Below are 19,790 nucleotides of genomic sequence, written 5' to 3'. Positions count from 1 at the left end.
AAAGGATGTAATCTTGCCATTTGGGTTATTTTTCTCATACATAGGTAAAAAAGAAGGATGTTATGTTTAACTTTTTCTTATTAACTAGCTATTGGACCCGTTCTACGCACGGGTTATGCTTAAATTATAAATTTATTTGAAACTGTACAAATTATCTTGTCACCAAAAAAAAAAAAAAACCCTTTACAAATTATTTGAATGAATTTATTTTATCGTCTTTTGACATATTATAATATTTTATGAATTAGTGGTAATAGACTAATAGTTGTAGAAAAAATGGCTTAAAATCGTAAAATCATATATCTATCGCATATCTCTATCGCATGATATATTAATCAACAATTTGTATAAAAAACTACTTTGTAAATACCAAACACTTAATATAATTTTACAATTTTTACATCAAATGTGAAGGCATGATATTCTTCTTTAGTCTTTACCAATATATGTCTCTTATATTGCGCTTAATATCTTCAAAATTAAAGCCCCATGACACGCAAAAAATGTCATCCTATGGAATTTCCATAGTATTCTTGCCACCTCAATATTTTCCTTTTCAATCATCATCCTCATTGTTGTAGAAATTTCACATAGAATTTTGAGAGACGTTTCTCTAATTTTTTAGTTTTTGAAACTTAATGAGTGTGAAAAAATCTTTATTGAAAATTTGTATTTATATAAGAAGAAGGGGAAGATAAGGGGTCAAATTAAAGAAATGAATTATGAATGTGAATAAATTGAATTGATAGATGGAATAATGAGAAGAGGAGAAGGTTTAGGAAATTTAATTTGTTATTGAATTAAAATAAAGATTACAAAATATAAAAGTTATTGAGAAATAAAGGGGGAGATGAAGAGAGAATTTCTTTGAAAACATAAGGAGGGAGAATGAATAAAGAAAGGTGAGAAAGAATGATGACATGTGTCAATTTTGATTTGTGTTTTTAAATACTAATAAAGTATAGAAGTATAGATATAGATTTTAACTTATTAAAAAATAAAAATAAAGAAAAGCTCATTAAATTTTACCCTTTATTATACATTTAAGAAGGATAATATTGCAAAAATTTGTTTGCGGGACCATGAAATTCAAGTCACATAAAAGTTCAAATGAAATTGACGTGTAAGATTTAGTGGATTATTTCGTGATGATAAGAATTTTAGAAATTAAAATAAATATACAACAAAACATAATAAGTGTTACGTTAATGGTATCATATGATCATACAAACTAGACAAAAAGAAATTAAAAAAAAAAAATAGCTCAATTATTATTACCCTTACCATGCATATCTTACAAACTAATTATCATAGATCACCATCTTCTATATTAATTAAGTATTCTCAATCACAAAAATTATTAGCACCTTAATAAACTATGTCGAATTAGTTGCCAAACACTTCATAACTACTCATAATTCATAATGAGACGAAAACTTTACAATACAAGTACGTTTTTTTTAATAATCTCTCAAATATCTCCTTTATCCAAACGCCAAGTTAATCTAGGGGGCAAATAGACTTTCAACACAAGAGAGATCGAGTATCATCAAACAATAAATTAACACATAAATTAGAACATTAGTGGATAAAATTAGCTAGAATAGAATTAAAAAGGTAATAGGTGCGTGATGATCACGCATTAAGATGCGATTAGTGTTTGATTTGAAGCTTTATATCCTAATTCTTTATGTAACAGTAATATTAGAGCAATGGTAGTGGTGTGAAAATGGGGGTAACGGATAGTGGGATCAAAGGGCCAAAGCATTATATTCATGTCATGACTTTTGAGTGCACAGAAGCGTCATTATGTCAATTCTTCATTCCTAATTTCTATTTTTATATATGTGGTTATTCATTATTGGTTTTTCTTTTTTCCTACCGGATCAAGTGAATCATCATGCACTTTGGTTTTCTTTTTTGATTCTATAAACAAAGAATTATTTACGACGTAATACTCTTTCACCTCGTTCTTAAATAAAAATCTCGTTTTTCCTAGGCACAGAGCAAGTGTAATTGGGTATTGATGATTATTGATTAAGGTTTAGTAAATTAAGAAATAAGATAGTGAAAATATTCGATAGAGACAAGTTAGAGAATGATTTTTTTTTTTTTTTCCCATAAGTTAGAGAATGACAAACCATGCATCCTCCACTTAAATTGAGAAATAAAGTTTTTAAGGTATGCTATATTCACTTGATTGTTTTTTTATATTTATGAATTTACTTGAACTTATTTAAACTAATGTAAATCTATTAAGGTTGTAAATTAAACATGAAGAACCTTTATAAACATTACTTGTAATTTATTTAACCTTCTTGAGTTTATACGTCTCAAACTTAGCAAAATAAAGTGAATATGAATGGTACGAGAATTTTAGTAATTGTGTTTTTTTTTAAAGGACAAAAGTTTTAGGATACGTGAATCTTTTCTGTAGACAGTTGGAATTTAATAATTGTATTTTTCTTTTTTACTGCTTCGTAACCCAGTTAAGCTACGAGGGGTCATTTCTTATCATTCGTGGTCTTCGGCTTCAATCTTTTAGGAAAAAAAACAATAAGTACAGTTTTCCTTAATTTATATGTTAGTTAATTAATTAGGTGGTGGCCTGACTTTTTTTAATATTATACTCCATATAACAAATTTTAAAAGTCCAAACTTTATTGATTCTAATAGTATTCTATTTGTTTGAATCGAATCATGTAAAAAAGTCTTTTTTATACTTTTTTTTAATCCCAGTTGTCTTGAGAATCAAGTTTTCTATTAGTAACAGAAATATGAACAAAGTTAGCTAGTTGTTCAAAGGAATAATGCCAATCCACTTAATAACCACCTCTACTATTCTTTACAACGGTCCATGCAAGTTACAACTTCATGCCAATAAGCCACGTCTTTTAGGTTGAAGATTGATAAGTTTTAAGTTAAAAATAACATTAGAGTATAAGTTTGACATGTACTCTCTGTATAAAATATATAATGGATTCTATTTCATTAATTTATTATGTTCGTTCTTGAGATCGATGTTTAATGTCCATAATCTTTCATGTTCGATAATTTATTGATTTGATTCGAACAAGAGTTAACTCTTAATCATATTTTATTTGTAGCAAGAACTTAGTCTATTAGTCATCAAGTTTTAATTTGTACGGATTATATATGTTTACGAAGTATAGATTTTGAACAATCTTGCATGTAATATAATTGACACTATAAAAAAATATATATAATCGGATGTTAGGCGTAGTCTACGTAGACTTAAAATTTTTTGTATGAATGTGATTTATTTGTATTATCTTGCATGATTTAATTACCACCACCGTACCAGCTATTAATTTAAAATCTTGGAGGCCTAACATGCTAGCTGACCAATAGTTTGATTAACAAAAAATGGACAAATAATTCATTGTTACTGAAAGAATTATGTGTAGGGTTAACAATGGTGAAACTAGTTAGTTCTGGATAAATGATTTTAAAAAATTGGGTATATAATAATTTATGTGGCGAAAAAAAGGGAAAGAAATATGGGTAACTTTTGTGACAATATGCACGGGTAACTTTTGATAGTTAAGGGTAATCTATGAGAATATAAGTAATTGTTTAATATGTGTAACTTTTAATAATTTAAGGGTAATTTTGTGAGAATAAATAAAGTAACAGGGTAATAAAGATAACTTTTACTGTACTATGGATAACTTTTGTAATTGTTTAATATGAGTAACTTTTGGTGTACGATAACCAGCTATATGTGCATTAATATACCAGATGCATGCAAAAACTTTTGTTATAATCTTGTATCTTGGATTCTTGATTGGGAAGCTGAGACCTTTACATGCATGCAATGATGCAAATGTGAGTCTTTAATTTGACCATTGTGAGACATGTGACACCTATTATGTTGTGATACTTATATCCAAATTTTAGGTGTGGCCAACTTTAGAATATAAAGGACCATGGAGCTGGGCCATGGAGGCTTCCTTTAGGCTTTAGCATCAACCTTGGTTATGGACTTATGGTAGGATCAGATATAATGTGGCATAGGAATTTGGCACATGAAACATCATGTATGAGAGTGTGCCCAAGGTTTGGAACTTTGGACTGCCTAAAACTACATGATCCTTAAACTACAATTAATCAAAGTCTATATCAATGCTTCTTCTTGATCTAAAAGAAAAAAGAAATACAAATCAACCATCAAAGGTAGGTGGATCTATTTCGATGGAAGTGCATTTGTTTCAAGTACAAAGGTTCTTCAAGCCTTATGATTTAAATTTAATTTTAGAGGAAATTTCCAAGATCATGACGCAATAAAATATGCAAATGTGCCAACTTTTGATTAGGACTTAGCATACCAAACACAAAATTTTGAGCATTTGAAACTGCTCAAGCTTCTAGCTTAGAGTGTAAAGTTTGATATGCATCAAGATTGGATTTGGCCATGATATGGACCCTTTTAAATCCGTTATTGTTATTTTTTTCCCCCCCTTCTTTTGAGCTTGTAAGTGGTGTGCATTCAGTGGAGTAAGTAAGACAATGCTCTCTTCAACTTACTTTTGTCAAATTTAATTAATTTTTTGCAAATAAAAAAACTAGCTATTTTTGTTAAAAAATAACATTATTTGGCAAGCTTTACTTAGATTGTTGAATTATTATTAAATTAGGCTCAAATATGCCCAATTGAGCACCATAATTTCAAAATTTTGAAATAATCGCATAAACCTAATTGATGCGCATTAGTGCATCTATACAATAAAACAAATAGGAAAATAAGCAGAGTTTACAAAAAGGCTTCAATTTGATCAAGTAGACCCAAACTTTAGAACTTAAACAGAGTGTAATGATAACCTTAATTTGGTACTTTTGTGCATAATAATAAAAAAGAAGTTTGAGACGAGACATGGCAACATTAAAATTGCCAATTTGAGTAATGATTTTTGTTAAGTCAAGGACTCATGGAGATGAATGTACGCACAAATAGATCAATTTAAATCAGTTTTATTCGGTTGAGGAGCCATTATTACAAATATGAGTCACTCTCGATCAATAATTCATTCGTTTTTGGGTCATGTCATCATATCGGGTTTATATTTCATTCTTGAACAATTCATACGGAGTACCATACAAATGTAGTAAGCTGTAAGCCGAATTAAATCTACTTGGGTCAATTTTGACGGGTCTATCAAGACGTCTACCAACCGTGTAGTACCAAGTAGGTGAATAGTTCGGAGACGTATCGCATTCCACCAACAGCGTATTCTTTGCGTTGAGCAACACACACTAGTTGCGAAACACAAGTGATTTGGCCGTTGAATCCAAAATTCAATTCATAACATTTTCTCATCGGAAAACAAACACAATCACACTTTCAGAGGAGAGAGAAACAGTGAGAAGTTCGACCTTCAAGAACCCCGTCAATGGCGGATGATGATGATGATGCTCCTCTTATAATGTCGCCGCCATCTCCCGTTCTTCCTACGGCCGCGATCGACATTGAAGCTGGTCCTTCTGAACAAATTCAATGCCGTATTTGTCTCGAAACTGACGGTCTCTTTCTCTCTCTATTTCTTCCTTTTTCTAGGGTTTCATGTTGATAGTCAACTCGGTCAATTATTTCGAATTTTGCTTTTCATTCACTGATCTTTCACGATATTTTGATTGTTAATCTGGAATTTGGGAGTTTTTAATTTGTTTGTTACAATGCGTTTGTTTATTTTTCTGTTGTTGATCTCTGGCGGAATTTATCATTGAATTTGGTCTGTTAGGCATATCAGAATTGGCGTGAATTTGGTGGATGTTGGGTTGATTTAGTCTGAAGATGGGGTGAATTCAAGAATCAAATTTGAATAGTGGTATGATCATGGTCTGTTAGGCATATTGAATTTGGTGGATGTTGGGTTGTTTAGTCTGAAAATGGCGTGAATTTAAGAATCAAGCTTGATAATTTAGTGGTATGATCATGATTTTTAATTTTCCGAATGATGTGAATTGTCATATTCTTTATGGTTGTTTCGTTTGAAGCTTATGATTTTGTTGATTTGAATGGACGATTTTGGTTGGGATTGCTTGGATTTGTTTGTTATAGAAGAACTAAAATGCGTCGATTTTTTCAGGTCGAGACTTTATTACACCATGTAAGTGCAAGGGTACATCAAAATATGTACACCGAGAATGCTTGGATCAATGGCGAGCTGTGAAGGTATGTCTTGGTTGTTGACTTCCCTACTAGGGGATTCCATTTGTATAGTGCTTGATGCATTGCACTTCTAATTTGTCTCATAATTGTCTATGGTCTTCTTATATTTGCACCATAAATGTTACAAGCTTTATTGTACAGGATGAGTACAGTTTGTCTTACTAGAAATTGATGTGAATATTTGTTGCTATTAGGCATTAGCTAGATACTTAGATTAGTAGTGGGTGCTTGTTTTAGATTTTCTATTGTTATATAGAAAATGGGAATTTTGATTCTACAATTTTGTGGAAGTATTACATAATGAAGAATATTGTTCTGGCTATTCTGATAAGAAATGCCCCTGAGGCCATCCTTGATTCCCTGACACATGTATAAATTACTTTGGGGCGGATCAGAATCACACCCATGGGCCATGACTGAGTCTTCTCGTCCTGGTCTGATTTGACGTAAGTCAAGGGTGCTTCCCTAGAACCACCTCTAGTTGGGCCTATAACTTTTGCAGGCATGGTGGCTAATTAATATGAAACTGGAATTGGGAGTTAGAGATATCTAAGTGGGGGAATTGATTATAATTGCCATGGTGTGAAGAAAATACTTAAGTGAACTTGATTTCTTCAAGTTTCTATCAATTTCACCTTAACTTTTAGGATGCTTGCCCTTTGTTACACCTCTTCGATCATTTTCTAGTTGTGTTTTCCTTCTTTGAATTAATTTTATCTCACGTAATTGTCCCACTAATATTTCTTCGTTCAGTGAGGACTTTTTCTTGTTTGACTTGATAATTGAAGTTTTGAGTTCTTGCTTCCATGTTAGAATATGGGCATTCTATTTTCTGAGCATCCAAAAGTTTTTTTATTAGTGAATTAAGCCTAGGAGTGTTTATTGGCACTTTACTCGTGATTATCTGGATTGTTCCATCTCAAATTTTATGCATTTGTTGTTTGCAGGAAGGGTTTGCGTTTGCCCATTGCACCACTTGCAAGGCTCCTTATTACTTGAGGGTTCATGCTCTTGCTGACCGAAAATGGCGGACCTTGAAATTTCGGTTTTTCGTGACAAGAGATATTCTGTTTATATTTCTAGCTGTTCAGCTTGTAGGTCACCCAGTTGCTGCATCTGTTTCCTTTATTTTCTTTTCTTTTTATAAACATTTATGATCTTTACATGTTCTACTTTTGTCCAGGTAATTGCTTCACTGGCATATATAGTCTATATGATTGATGGCTATCAAGATTTTTGGCTACAGCTTTATTGGGGCTTTGATAAACATTTCAGCTTTTACTACATTTGTGGTAAAGTTTCTGGATTCATTTGCATTCCCAAGTGTTACTTAGTTGCTCATGGGTTGTCATTGTACTTCGTATGTTTTTTTGGAATGGAATTTTGTACGTATGTGCCTTGTTTTTCTTTGATGGACTTTAGGCAAATGATATGTGACAGTATGGAGACAAAATTTGACATGTTTGAGACTTTTTGTGTATGTAGACGGCCTCCAAAAAGTATTTTAGCCTATATGTTAAATATTGAATATCTAAGTTGTTGAAACATGATTATTTAGTGCTAGTAGCATATTTTAGTCCATGGTATGTGGCTGTTGTGAAGATAATTTAGTGATTATGGTGGAAAATTGTATTGGAAATGGCATTACTATTTCTGCATAGGCTGGTTGATTTGGCGATCAAAATTAGGAGGTAGAAAGTCATTGTGAAATAGAAGGTGACACGTGAATGAAATGTAATCTGGCTTAATTCTTAATCACCATTACTCAGTGAAAGAAATATGAGGTTTAAACTAGAATTTCTGTAGATTTATTCACCAATGGTTGATTTAGATTGTTTTATTAGATGCACTCACCTATTCAAATGAAAGTAATAGTAACTTTTGTGAGGATTCACTCTCCTAAAGCAAGGGTTCTTTGCATTTTGCTTCACTTATAAACACAAAGGAAGACAAACCAAGCCAATACTTAACTAACTCTAATCTGAAGTGTTGACTTGATTAGTTGATTGTCATTTGATGGTTGCTTAATTAACTATTTATCATTATTTTTCCAATACAGTTCTTCTGTCAGTTCTATTTCATATTTTCTTGTGGATTTGGTTTATGTACAGCTCCTTGTCGTTGGAAGTTTTCTGGGTTTTGGGTTATATGGCCATTATGGGCCTTGCATTGCTAGTCTGAGCAGTTTAGTATCGGTCTCTGCATGATGCTCCTTGCCCACCCACCTTTAGAATTGTAACCTAGGCCTTGGCATGTGACAGGTTTGGTGGGGATGATTTCATCAGATAAAAGGACACTCTCATAACTGAATCTTGCTTTTCTGTGCACGTGTACTTGAATCTCATGTTCACCATCTCTTTTCCAATGTATGTGAATTCTTTACCTATATTGCACCTCTTCATGATTTTGAAGTCATGGTTGAATCCTATCCAGTGGATTGTCTGCTGTTGCAATATCACTTGCTAATTATCCTGCTGAGGGACAATATCTTATATGCAGCAAGGATCCTTTTTTTTTTTTTTTTTCCATTCCACTGCATATCCGTGTGAGATATCTTTAGTTTATTAGATTATTACTCTGCAAACCTATACTCATTAGCACATGATCAATGTTGATATCTCTATCTTAAAAGTCTTGCTTTTCTTTCTTTCTTTCTTTTTTTATTTTTCCTTTTTATTATTATCTTTGCGAGAAGGCTAAGCATGTTTTGTTTGGATATCTAATTATCTAGTATCTGATGTTTGCATCTTTCTTTGTCGCGTTATTAAACATTTGTAATATATTCTGCTCATATTGTGTTTGGTGGCTTTCAGGTGCACTTTTGTTTTTTGCTTTGCTTGGTTTGTCAGGCTGTTTCATAACTTGTTATGACAGAAGGGTACGGAATGATCTGGCACAACCTTGTAGAGAACTTTGTCTTTGTTGCTGCCATCCAGGGTATGTCCATTAATTTTTTAAAAAACAATTCTTGTTACACTATTAGCCAGGAGTCTGTGGTCAAATTTTACCGATTTTAAAACTATGTTGTATACAAAAATTATATGGAAGTTAAAATACTGTTTTAAGAAGTAGTTTTGCCTCATGTACTCCATGCGTCAACAAAGCCAGTCATTATCAGTAGTGGACTAGTGGAGGTATTAGTTGCAATCATTCACTCATTTGTTATTTAGACTTGGATTAGAAAATTCTCATTAACGCGGGAATAGAAGACATACAAGGTAAGAGGGACCAAAAATTTATAGAAGTCAAAGATTATGAAAAGAAAAGGAACCCTAATCACATGCTACCCACTTATATGCCACAACAAAAGTATTTGGAACTTGTGTGCCGTCCACAAAGGTATTCTTACTAAAAAGTAGATACTAGCGGAGAGGTTTCTTTGCTAAGAAAGAGTGGACTTGAACTTGAACTACTATTACCACTCCAATGTTCCGAAAAGCAATCTTATAGGCAAGACACTAGCTTTTAGTTTTGCGACTTGGTGAAAGTCAAACCACTTAATACAACTTTATAAGTCACTACAATACAAATCCTTAGCCTTGCTATTGAACGCATGCTTGTTGGGACTGAAGCTAATGGACACATTGCATATGGGAGATTGAAAGCCTGGAATTCGTGGCCTCAAATTTCATCAATCTTAAATGTGAAATCCTGGGAAACTGTGACCTCATATTGTCACTAAAATTGTCTTCTTTGAAGGGAAAAAAACCAGTTGATAACTTGATATATCTATTGAAGGAATCAGAAGTGGATTACTTTAGTTAGTTTCCGCAGACTGCAAATATAGCAACTTTTGACTTTGGCAATAACATTCAGTATGTTTTTTTTTTTTGTAGATTATGCGCGGACTGCCATTTACCTGGAACACTTTGTATGTGGACTGATTGTACTGCATGCTGCCAAGGCTGTGCCAGTTCAATTGGGGAGTGTGGGAGCTGTTTGGGAGGTGCTGGAGAAGCCGGATTACCGTTGTTGTTTATAATGGCTCTGATTGTACTGGGATTGTTCACGGTGATTGGGATATTCTATAGTGTACTTGTGGCCACCATGGTTGGGCAAAGAATTTGGCAACGACACTATCACATTCTTGCTAAAAGGATGCTTACAAAGGTGACATCTCCTTCTTATTTAGTGTCGCATGTGTTTATAATGATTATTCATTTTTAATTTTGATAAGAACAGCTAATTGAATATCTTGCATTTATATTATGCATTGGATGTTGTCACTGTACTGCTGACATCCTAGTAAGCTTTCTTGCATGTATTCTTTGTGCTAGAACTCACCAAAAAATCAAGGTGTTGCTAATTAGAATTTACATGTTGTCTAGTTTTGATTACAAATGCCTCTTGATGGAATATATTATGCATTTTCTAAGAAATGGTCTCAAGTTGGTTTAGGTCTAGGCTTGCAAATCTCAAAGCTAATATTTTTCGTTATTGAGAAGCTGCTGTTTGTCTTGTGTCTCATGTTACCAATCTGTTTTTTCCTTCCTTTTAGTATTTCTCAGACATCATTTTTTTCTGGTTGGATTGGGAATCTTGGGATAGGAGTGTGTTGATTAGTAAATTTATTGAATTGTGGACTTTTGCAAATAGTTCGTTTACACATTAAGTTGAGGTACACACATACACAATGCCATGCCTAATAGATGAGATATTCCAGGCAAAATTACACACAAACTCGTAATCATTATGATGATTTTTTTGTCTTCTAAATATGCTGTTAGTGTAATCCATTCTATTCCAGGAAAATTGTGACTAATGAGATGGTTTTGCATTTGTGTTGGGTTGTGTGATTAACTCAGTATAATCCCCTGATAGTAAATTGTTCCTGGGAGGAAAATATTATTTCTGAATTTTTTTTTTTTTTTTTTCTTTTTTGTTTGTTTGTTTGTTTGTTTGTTTGTGTGTGTGTGTGTTTAAAATTAGTGGATAGAGGTTCCTAAGGTTATTCAGGATCAGGAATCAGGGCCGTGAGTGGCTTCTGGAAATTATCTTGTTGGTTCCCACTAATGGAATTAAGCACTTAAGCATATATATGGTGATGATGTTTTTTTTTTTTTATTTTAATTTTTTTTTTAAGAGGTAATTGAAGAATGGAATATAGAGTAAAGGATATATGCTACTTCATTGGTAGTGGGAATCAGGCACCAAATGAAAAATCTGTTTTGTAATATTGAAACTGTTTAAATCCCCTATCCTGAAATAGTTCTTGCCTTGGCGTTGATTTATAATATATACGAGTAGCTTTTTGCCACATTTTTTTGTTGGCTTTTGATTATTAGGCATAAAGATGAGGCTGAGAAATGTGCAGATTTCAATTGTACTAGAGTTGTTCACATGAAGAATTAATGTACACCATCACTGATATTAATTGCAACCTGTAAGATAATACGAGTAGAGAACTACAGCTGATTCTTAAGTGATATATACACATGGGACCTAAGTGGGGTATTCATCCTAGTCCTAAGGCCACCTGAAATCCATACAAGTCCTTTGGTACGCAACTCGTTATCTCAAGTTCAGAAGGTGGTGGAACTACCACATTCCACCTTATGGCTCATGCTTCTGGTGGTTGATGGGATAGTAGAGCATAGCTTTAACCTCTTATGTAGATTAATTTCCTTCTGCAAATCAAAGCTTTGTTTTGTTTTTGTTTTTTTAATTTTTTGTTTATAACTTTCTCCTTGAAATGGTTTCCAGGAGTATGTGGTTGAAGATGTAGATGGTGAGTTGCCGGGATCTGATTGGACTCCCCCACCTCTCCCACCAGAGCATGTGCAGCAGCTTAAATCTCTTGGGCTTTTTGTAAGCTAATTTAAGAGAAGCAGGTAATGTTGAATTAGAATGTACTCTGTAATATGGATAGGCAGTCAACTGATCTTTTGCTAATTCGTCATAGCAATCTGCTTCTGAGAGAGCTTGACATTTATTTTATTTGATCATATGCTAGGTGGTCTAATGATCCTTTATGGAAGCAAACTTTGGTGATGGTTTTCACCTGCTCTACTGTCTGTACAGGTATAATCTGTTTCCATGCACATACGGAGTTACCAATACGCATTTTCAAAATGCTAGATTGTCATCTTTTGGCACATGAAAGTGCGATATGTTTCATAGAAAAGTCTCTGGTTTGGAAAAAACAATTGTAATGTCTTCTTTATAAAACTAAGCTGGCTCACCTTTGGGGCTTTTCCGAGGGGTTAACAGTGCAAGTGTTCTGGTTTTTTTTTTTTTTTTTTGGTGAGAATTTGATGCTGACAACTCTTGTAGATGTACATGTAGTCTATTAGTAACAACCATTGTACAAGTAGATTTTTCCAGCCAAACAAAAGGGAAAGTAGTGACTAGTGAAATACGCACTCAAGATTTACCAAAATTATGTATCGGATAATTTGTGTATTGAAAATTTGAAATCACTAACCTGCTTTAATGATTGCATTTCATTTACTTTATTTACGTAGTATGTATTTTTTTCTCTATAAAGATAATTAAAGGTATAAAATGAACTATTAAGCTGGAAATGGGCAGACAATCAACTACCCTACTAAATTGTTGCCGTCGCTTTTATCATGCACCACCTTGAACTCCTATCAGCAGGGAGGAGAGAAGGGAGGGCGGAGGATTGACCAATATTGGCACTACATTCTTTCAATTTTGTAGGAACCCTATCAGACCGGAATCTCTCATAGAACTATAATACTGTGTGACGTGTGTAGTTATATTCTGAAAACGGTATGTTGATATAAAATCTTACAATACAAACGTGATATTTGCATGTAGACCCACAACATGGCAAATGAAGAAGAGGTGCAGACTGCAGTACTGCACTCTCCGCAGAACAACACCCAAAACTATAAAATCATTCTGTACTCGTATGGAACAATTTTATTAAACAATCATATGATTCAGATCAACTGATAGTGGTTCCCTCCATAACAGCCCACTGGAAAGCACATGCAACTGCTCCCAACAGTCTATCCATTCAAACATGACCACGTTTTTCCTTGCTTTCACTAATTACATCAATTTTAAGATGAATGATTTCAGCCTTTGAGGTGAGGAAGGTGGAGGACTAGGAAGTTTCCACCCAATGTGCCCTTAAATGGAGTTTGATCACAACACTTCATAATTGTGAGATATCGAATACTCTCTTTGTTTTTTTTGAAGTGTTCCAAATTGATTGACACATTTACCAAATTATATACAGAGTAAGTTACATATATAAATATTGTATACAAGTGTAAAAGTTAAACTGGCGCACTTATAAAAACAGTGGTCGGTGCTAAGTGGGTGTACAAACCTTATCGATGGGCATCCACCGAATAACAAAGAACACGTTTGACGTCATTGATATGCATGCACATTGGTAAACAAGAAAATGGGCAGATGACCAAAACCATTATCCAAATACCATCGACCAACTAACAATATAATAATAATGTACCATAATAATACAAGTAATTGACAAAAGCCAAGTGTACGTTGAATCTTTCCAACTTTTTTCTTAGTCTTATCCATAATTTTCACCAACTATATATATACTCAACCAATTTGCTTTGTTTCCTCATCATAGTACACATAATTATATTATCTCCTAAACAAGTTTTAAACAAGTAATTAAGTTTGTGTTCAAGCTAGAAAAAAAAAGAAAGAAAGATATGGCAGATATTGCTATGTTAGTTGCTGAAGAGTATGAAAGGAGGGTGAAGATGATGAAGAAGATAGGTGCTGATGAAGCGAAAACGACGTCGTTTTTGGCTTCAATTGAAAGGTTGAAGGAATACAAATTGTTTGATGAAACCCACATACAAATTAAGGTTGTTGATCCTAAAAGTGAAGTGGGTGTTGCTGCTCTTCATGGGTTATTTTCTGCTTAGTTAAGAAATTAGTAAATTGTTCTTTTTTTTTCTTTTTTTTTTTTTTTTTACCCTTTACTTAATTTTGGTGTACGTAGTTGTAATTAATTGTGCATGTTAATATGTAATCTTAATTCTTAAAGTTGTATTAATTAGGTTGTTGAATCTGAAGAAAAGGGTTGTACTTCGTATTATTATTCAGTTATAAATATGCTATTATGCTGTCATGTCTACTTATTGTAAGGTTGAACTAACGATCATATATACCTAATTTGACAACTTGATAAATTGATTGTATCAATTTTGAAAGTACATTAATATTTGCCTTTAATTAATTGTATCTCGTTCAAATCTAGTTGTTACGGTACATTCTAATCAGTTACCAAGGGAGAAATTAGATTGTGATTTTAGTTTTAGTACAGTTTTTCCCGTGGTGGTAAACTAGAAAGTGGTACTAAGGCCCTGTTCTCTTCACCTTAAAAAAATAATAATAAGTAAAAATAATTTCAGTTCAGTAAAAATAAGTTCAGTTCAGTAAAAATAATTTCAGTTCAGTAAAAATAAGTTCAGTTCAGTAAAATTCAGTTTTCTTAAAGAAGAATTATAATAGAATCAGTAAAAATAATTTCAGTTCAGTAAAAATAATTTCAGTTCAATAAAATTAAGTTCAGTTCAGTAAAAATAAGTTCAGTTCAGTAAAAATAATTTCAGTTTAGCAAAATTAAGGTGAATCAAACAGGGCCTAACAACTAACACACAGTTTTTCAAGTCTTATAATAACATTGATGTGTGCATATCAACATTTTGTCACCTAATCAAGCTCGATCATTTAAATAAATTGCCAAACTGATATATGATATACTTTCCAATTAGCCTTTTCAATAAGTCAATAATGATTATTCGACAAGATTCGACTCTATCTACATTACTTCTAATAAAAATAATGAGAATAAGATATACTACGATCTATATACAAATGACAACTCTAATGTTCCATTAATAATAATACCGTCCACCACATAATTTTGTAATAATTCTTAAACTAATACTCCCTTTTACCTGAAACATTTTGACTGGACACACTTACCGATGCATATTTTTAACTGTCGGTATCTTTTATTATATATTTATTAAGTCTATAAAAATTTCATATTAAGAAACTATACATTAAAATAAACCAACAATATGTTAAATGGTTACATTGACTTTCACATAATAGCTAAAAAGATGGTCAAAGTGAAATGTGTGAATGGTGTAAAAAGTCAAAACGTTGCGAATAATTTAGGATGGAGGGAGTAACATTTGTGTCGTTTTAATACAAACAACAATGTTTATAACAAATATGTTGGGTATTCGGGTCGGGTTCGATAAGATTAGGTCGAATTTAATCACAAACTTGAGCCATTTAGGGGTCGTTTGGCATTGCTGTGGTTTTCAGTTTTTTGATTTTTTGGTTTTCAAACTCATATGATATAAGTCATATAATGAAACAAAAATTAGTCAAACTTATTAAATCATGATAATTTTGAAAACTGACAACAGAAAAGTAAAACACCTTTTTCTTGTTTCGTGTTTTTGGTTTTTTGTTTTAAAAAAAAAAGAAAACTGAAACAGAAAACGATACCAAACAAGCCCTTAAATTTTAATTTTCATGGAGTCAAAATTTGAATCGAATAGATCAGGTTTAAACACCTCACTATTAGTGTTATACAGTACTATAGTACGGAGTATTATCTTTTGTGGGGCCTAAGGTAGAGCTGTCAATTCGGGTAAATGGGTCGGGTTTGAGTCGGGTTTGTGTGGGTCGGGTCATCTCGGGTCGGGTCAATACGGGTTAATGTCAAGACCTATGTGGGTCGGGTTCAGGTTGGGTCATGCTTGAGTCGGGTCATACATCTTTTCGGGTTCGGGTCGGGTTTAGGTCGGGTCAATAAAAGGTCGGGTTACATTCGGGTCGGGTGAAAAACAAGTCGGGTTAAATTCGGGTTTTTACGGGTTTAAATGAGTTAGGGTCTTGTTCGGGTTCGAGTCGGGTTCGGTTCAAGTCAATTATTTTCGGGTTATAATCAGGTTGGGTCATTATCGGGTTCAGTTTAAGTCAATAATTTGCGGGTTATAATCAAGTCGGGTCATTATCGGGTTTGAGTCGGGTTCGATTCAAGTCAATAATTTGCGGGTTATAATTAAGTCGGGTCATTCTCGGGTTCGGGTCGGGTTCGGTTCAAGTCAAAAACTTTAAAAAAAAAATTAAAATAATAATAATAATAATAATAATAATAATAATAATAATAATAATGATAATGATAATAATAATAATAATAATAATAATAATAATAATAATAATAATAATAATAATAATAATAATAATAATAATAATAATAATAATAATAATAATAATAATAAAATTTGAAAAAAGGACCATTAAAAGGATTTTAAATAGCCATATACTTATATGGAAGTTGAAGATAAATTTAGAAAAAAAAAAAAAAAAAAGGAAGATACATTTGGCTGAAATCACTACCACCTCACTCACCTCATACTGCCTCAAATGCGTTTAAAAAACATTGACGGCTCATATAGCTCCACCTCACTCACCTCTATCATCTCATATCCTCAATCTTCTCATATCCTCAATCTCCTCATATAACTCAAGCTCATTGCTCAGATAGGAAGTTGAAGATAATTAGGAAAATGAAAATCAATCAAAATAAATTGAAAAAAAGCCTAAAACTCAATAGTCAATACGGAGTACTCTTTTTATCCTAAAAACTCCTAAATCCTAAAATTCGGGTTAGTAATAGGTCGAGTTTAAATTTGGGTCGGGTCAATAACAAGTCGGGTTGAATTAGGGTCGGGTCAATAACAAGTCGGGTTGATCTCGAATCGGGTTTGTAACAGGTCGGGTTTGAATTCGAGTCGGGTTAGGAACGGGTCGGGTTAGTAACAGGTCGGGTTGAATTTGGGTTTTGACGGGTTAAATCGGGTTTGGTTCATTCTCGGGTTCGAGGCGGGTTCGGTTCAGGTCAATAATTTACGGGTCACATTCGGGTCGGGTCCTCTCTAGGTCGGTTCATGGTCGGGTTCGGGTCTCAAATACTCAGGTCAACTCAGGTCTAGGGTTGGTTTCAGGTCGGGTTAGGTCGGGTTCGGGTCACCATTTTTTTCGAGTTCAGACGGGTTAGGGTCGGTTTTTCGGGTCGGGTCAGCTTTTGACAGCTCTAGCCCAAGGGGAAAAAAAGAATACTATAGACCTATAGTAGTATCAATTTTGATTAAAAAAGTATTTAAGAAAAATAATACGAGTATCATCGACATTTTCATCAACCTATCTTCTCTTCTTCCTTCCTCACCAACTTTATACAAAAATACGCAATCAACATTTTCTCTCTCCTCCCATTTTAATGGCGGACAATAACCAACAACAACAACAACCACCAGTAGTACTAATCACAGGTTGCTCAGATGGCGGCATCGGAAACGCCTTGGCACGTGCTTTTGCGGCGGAAAACTGCCACGTGGTGGCCACTAGCAGATCTCTGACAACCATCTCATCATTGGAACAAGATCCTCGTATTACAGTTAAAGAACTGGATGTGTTGTCGGAGGATAGCGTAAATGACGTGATTTCAAGCGTTTTGGATAAGTTTGGGCGGATTGATATTCTTGTTAATAATGCTGGTGTTCAATGTGTTGGTCCTCTTGCTGAGATCCCTATTTCTGCTATGCAACGAACGTTTGACACCAATGTTTTTGGTAAATTATCGAGTTTTTGCGATTTTATATTTATTAACTACGAGTGGTCGTTCACTTTTAGTTGCAACATTTGAAATTTGTCATTTCGTTTATTTTCATTTGACCACATTTGGTGGTTTATATTATGACTAATTATAGTCGGGAGAATTTTGTTAGATTCATTTCAATTTATATTTTCGTATAAAGGGTATGGTTTAAATTATGCATTGACAAGTGCAGGACTCAAAAACGTTGCAACTAAAGGAAACGGAGGAAGTATATGAAATGTATACGAGTCGGTTTGATTGAGTATATGTGTTATATGTGAACAGGTAGCATTAGATTGATACAAGGGGTGGTACCGAACATGGCGTTGAGAAAAAAGGGGAAGATAGTGAATGTTGGGAGTGTAACTGTGTTGTCACCTTTACCATGGGGAGGTGTTTATACAGCGTCAAAAGCTGCTATACATGCTCTTTCAGATTCTCTAAGGTTTGTCATTTGTGCTCATATATGTGTAGTTGTTTTTCTTATTCAACCTTGCATACTTATATTGTCAAGTATAGGCGTATAGTAATGTTGCAATTAATTTGGAACTAATGAACTAGTGAAAAGGAAAGACATAAGGATTAATTTGGGACGGAAGGAGTAACATTATGCAACTAATCAACTGCTGTCATCTGAGTGAGACTGCCTATTAGGCACTCTAATAACCTACAGATTGTTAAAATGGTGATTAGCAGCCTTATAAAATCAGCTGCGCGGATACGGTTAGGCCGGTTAGAGGGGTAGTGTGTTTTGAGCTAGGTACAAGCTTGGAGAAAAACTTTGTTAGATTAGAGATAAAGATAGCTACTTTCTAGAAGTATCTGTGAGCTCAAATGCTATCAGAAAAGATTACGAACTTTGTTATATGAAATCTTTGACATATAGTTGATATTCTCAGTCAACATTTGGTAGAATTCAGAGTTTAAGCTTTAGGAAACAGTAATATGGACTTCATAAATGATCAAACTGTAAAAATCCGTGAGCAGTCGAGTATGCTCGAATCCCTGGACTTCCAGAAAGTACACAGAGCAGTAATGTAACTTCATGATGTGATCTGAATGTAAAAACTCTTGAGCAGTTTGGTATTCTCGGAGGTATGTTGGCCTTCGGATGTTCGAGCCTAGTAACAAGTTTATAAGGTTCCTTATAGCGTGATTCAAATAGGATCATCAGCCTTGATCCTGTATTTTAGTCCTGTTTAATGAGCCCATTTCCCATGTTTGTAAAAATGTCAGAAATTTGATGATTGTTGCCTGTAAATCTTGCTATTAACGGCCTAATAGAGTTTGATGTCAATGAACATGCTACAAAATACAAGTAGAAGAATTTGTAGAGCATTGTTTTGCTTGATTTCTTTTGAGTAAGTCTGTTTGTACCTATCAAATGATTGCTAGAAATCAATTGTATTGGTAGCATAGAAAAAGCTGTTCATTACGTATTAACTTCAAGTCTTTTACTCCGTTGCGCAGGTTTGAACTTGGGCTTTTAGGTATTGATGTTATCAATGTTGTACCTGGTGCTATCAAATCAAATATAGGGAACGCCGCCATTGCTACCTATAGCCGATTTCCAGAGTGGAAGCTATACAAGCAATATGATGCAGCTATACGCGAAAGAGCTACCATTTCTCAGGGCCCTAAGTCAACACCAGCGGAAGAGTTTGCAAAGAAAACTGTTACTCAGATAATGAAGAAAAACCCGCCTGCTTGGTTCTCCTATGGTCATCAGTCCACTGTGATGAAAATTATGTACTATATGCCAATCTTTGTCCGGGATTTCATTATGCGGCTTGCAATGAAATGTTGATTAGTTAGTATAAGGATTTTGTATTACTCCTTATAACGTTGATTGATGCCTCCATTGATTATATCTATGTGAGTCTGGTCTCGTATTCTGCTCTGTCTCATCACCAATCACTTAAATATTGGGTGAAGAAAGAATTAAAATTTTAAAACAAATAA

The 19,790-nt window shown here is 33.6% G+C and overlaps 2 protein-coding genes across 2 annotated transcripts; both read left to right on the top strand.

Moving 5' to 3' along the window:
- The first annotated feature begins 5,147 nt into the window (after positions 1 to 5,147).
- On the top strand, positions 5,148 to 12,618 carry LOC145601378 (uncharacterized). Its single transcript, XM_081657390.1, has 8 exons — positions 5,148 to 5,541; positions 6,108 to 6,193; positions 7,138 to 7,284; positions 7,374 to 7,482; positions 9,004 to 9,127; positions 10,027 to 10,300; positions 11,894 to 12,021; positions 12,144 to 12,618. Exons 1-7 carry the CDS (start codon positions 5,412 to 5,414, stop codon positions 12,005 to 12,007), a joined length of 984 nt encoding a protein of 327 aa, XP_081513516.1. The 5' UTR covers positions 5,148 to 5,411; the 3' UTR covers positions 12,008 to 12,021; positions 12,144 to 12,618.
- A 4,113-nt stretch (positions 12,619 to 16,731) lies between these two features.
- LOC145601935 (short-chain dehydrogenase/reductase rusD-like) lies at positions 16,732 to 19,698 on the top strand. The gene is made up of 3 exons (XM_081658025.1): positions 16,732 to 17,802; positions 18,114 to 18,273; positions 19,299 to 19,698. The coding sequence occupies exons 1-3, from the start codon at positions 17,451 to 17,453 to the stop codon at positions 19,633 to 19,635; spliced, it is 849 nt and encodes a 282-aa protein (XP_081514151.1). The 5' UTR covers positions 16,732 to 17,450; the 3' UTR covers positions 19,636 to 19,698.
- The last annotated feature ends 92 nt before the right edge of the window (positions 19,699 to 19,790 follow it).

This window comes from Chenopodium album, chromosome 21 (assembly GCF_948465745.1).
Source record: "Chenopodium album chromosome 21, dcCheAlbu1.1, whole genome shotgun sequence".
Classification (NCBI taxonomy): domain Eukaryota; kingdom Viridiplantae; phylum Streptophyta; class Magnoliopsida; order Caryophyllales; family Amaranthaceae; genus Chenopodium; species Chenopodium album.
The sequence above is the reverse complement of the archived record's forward strand: the minus strand, read 5'-3'. Positions and strand labels throughout refer to the sequence as shown.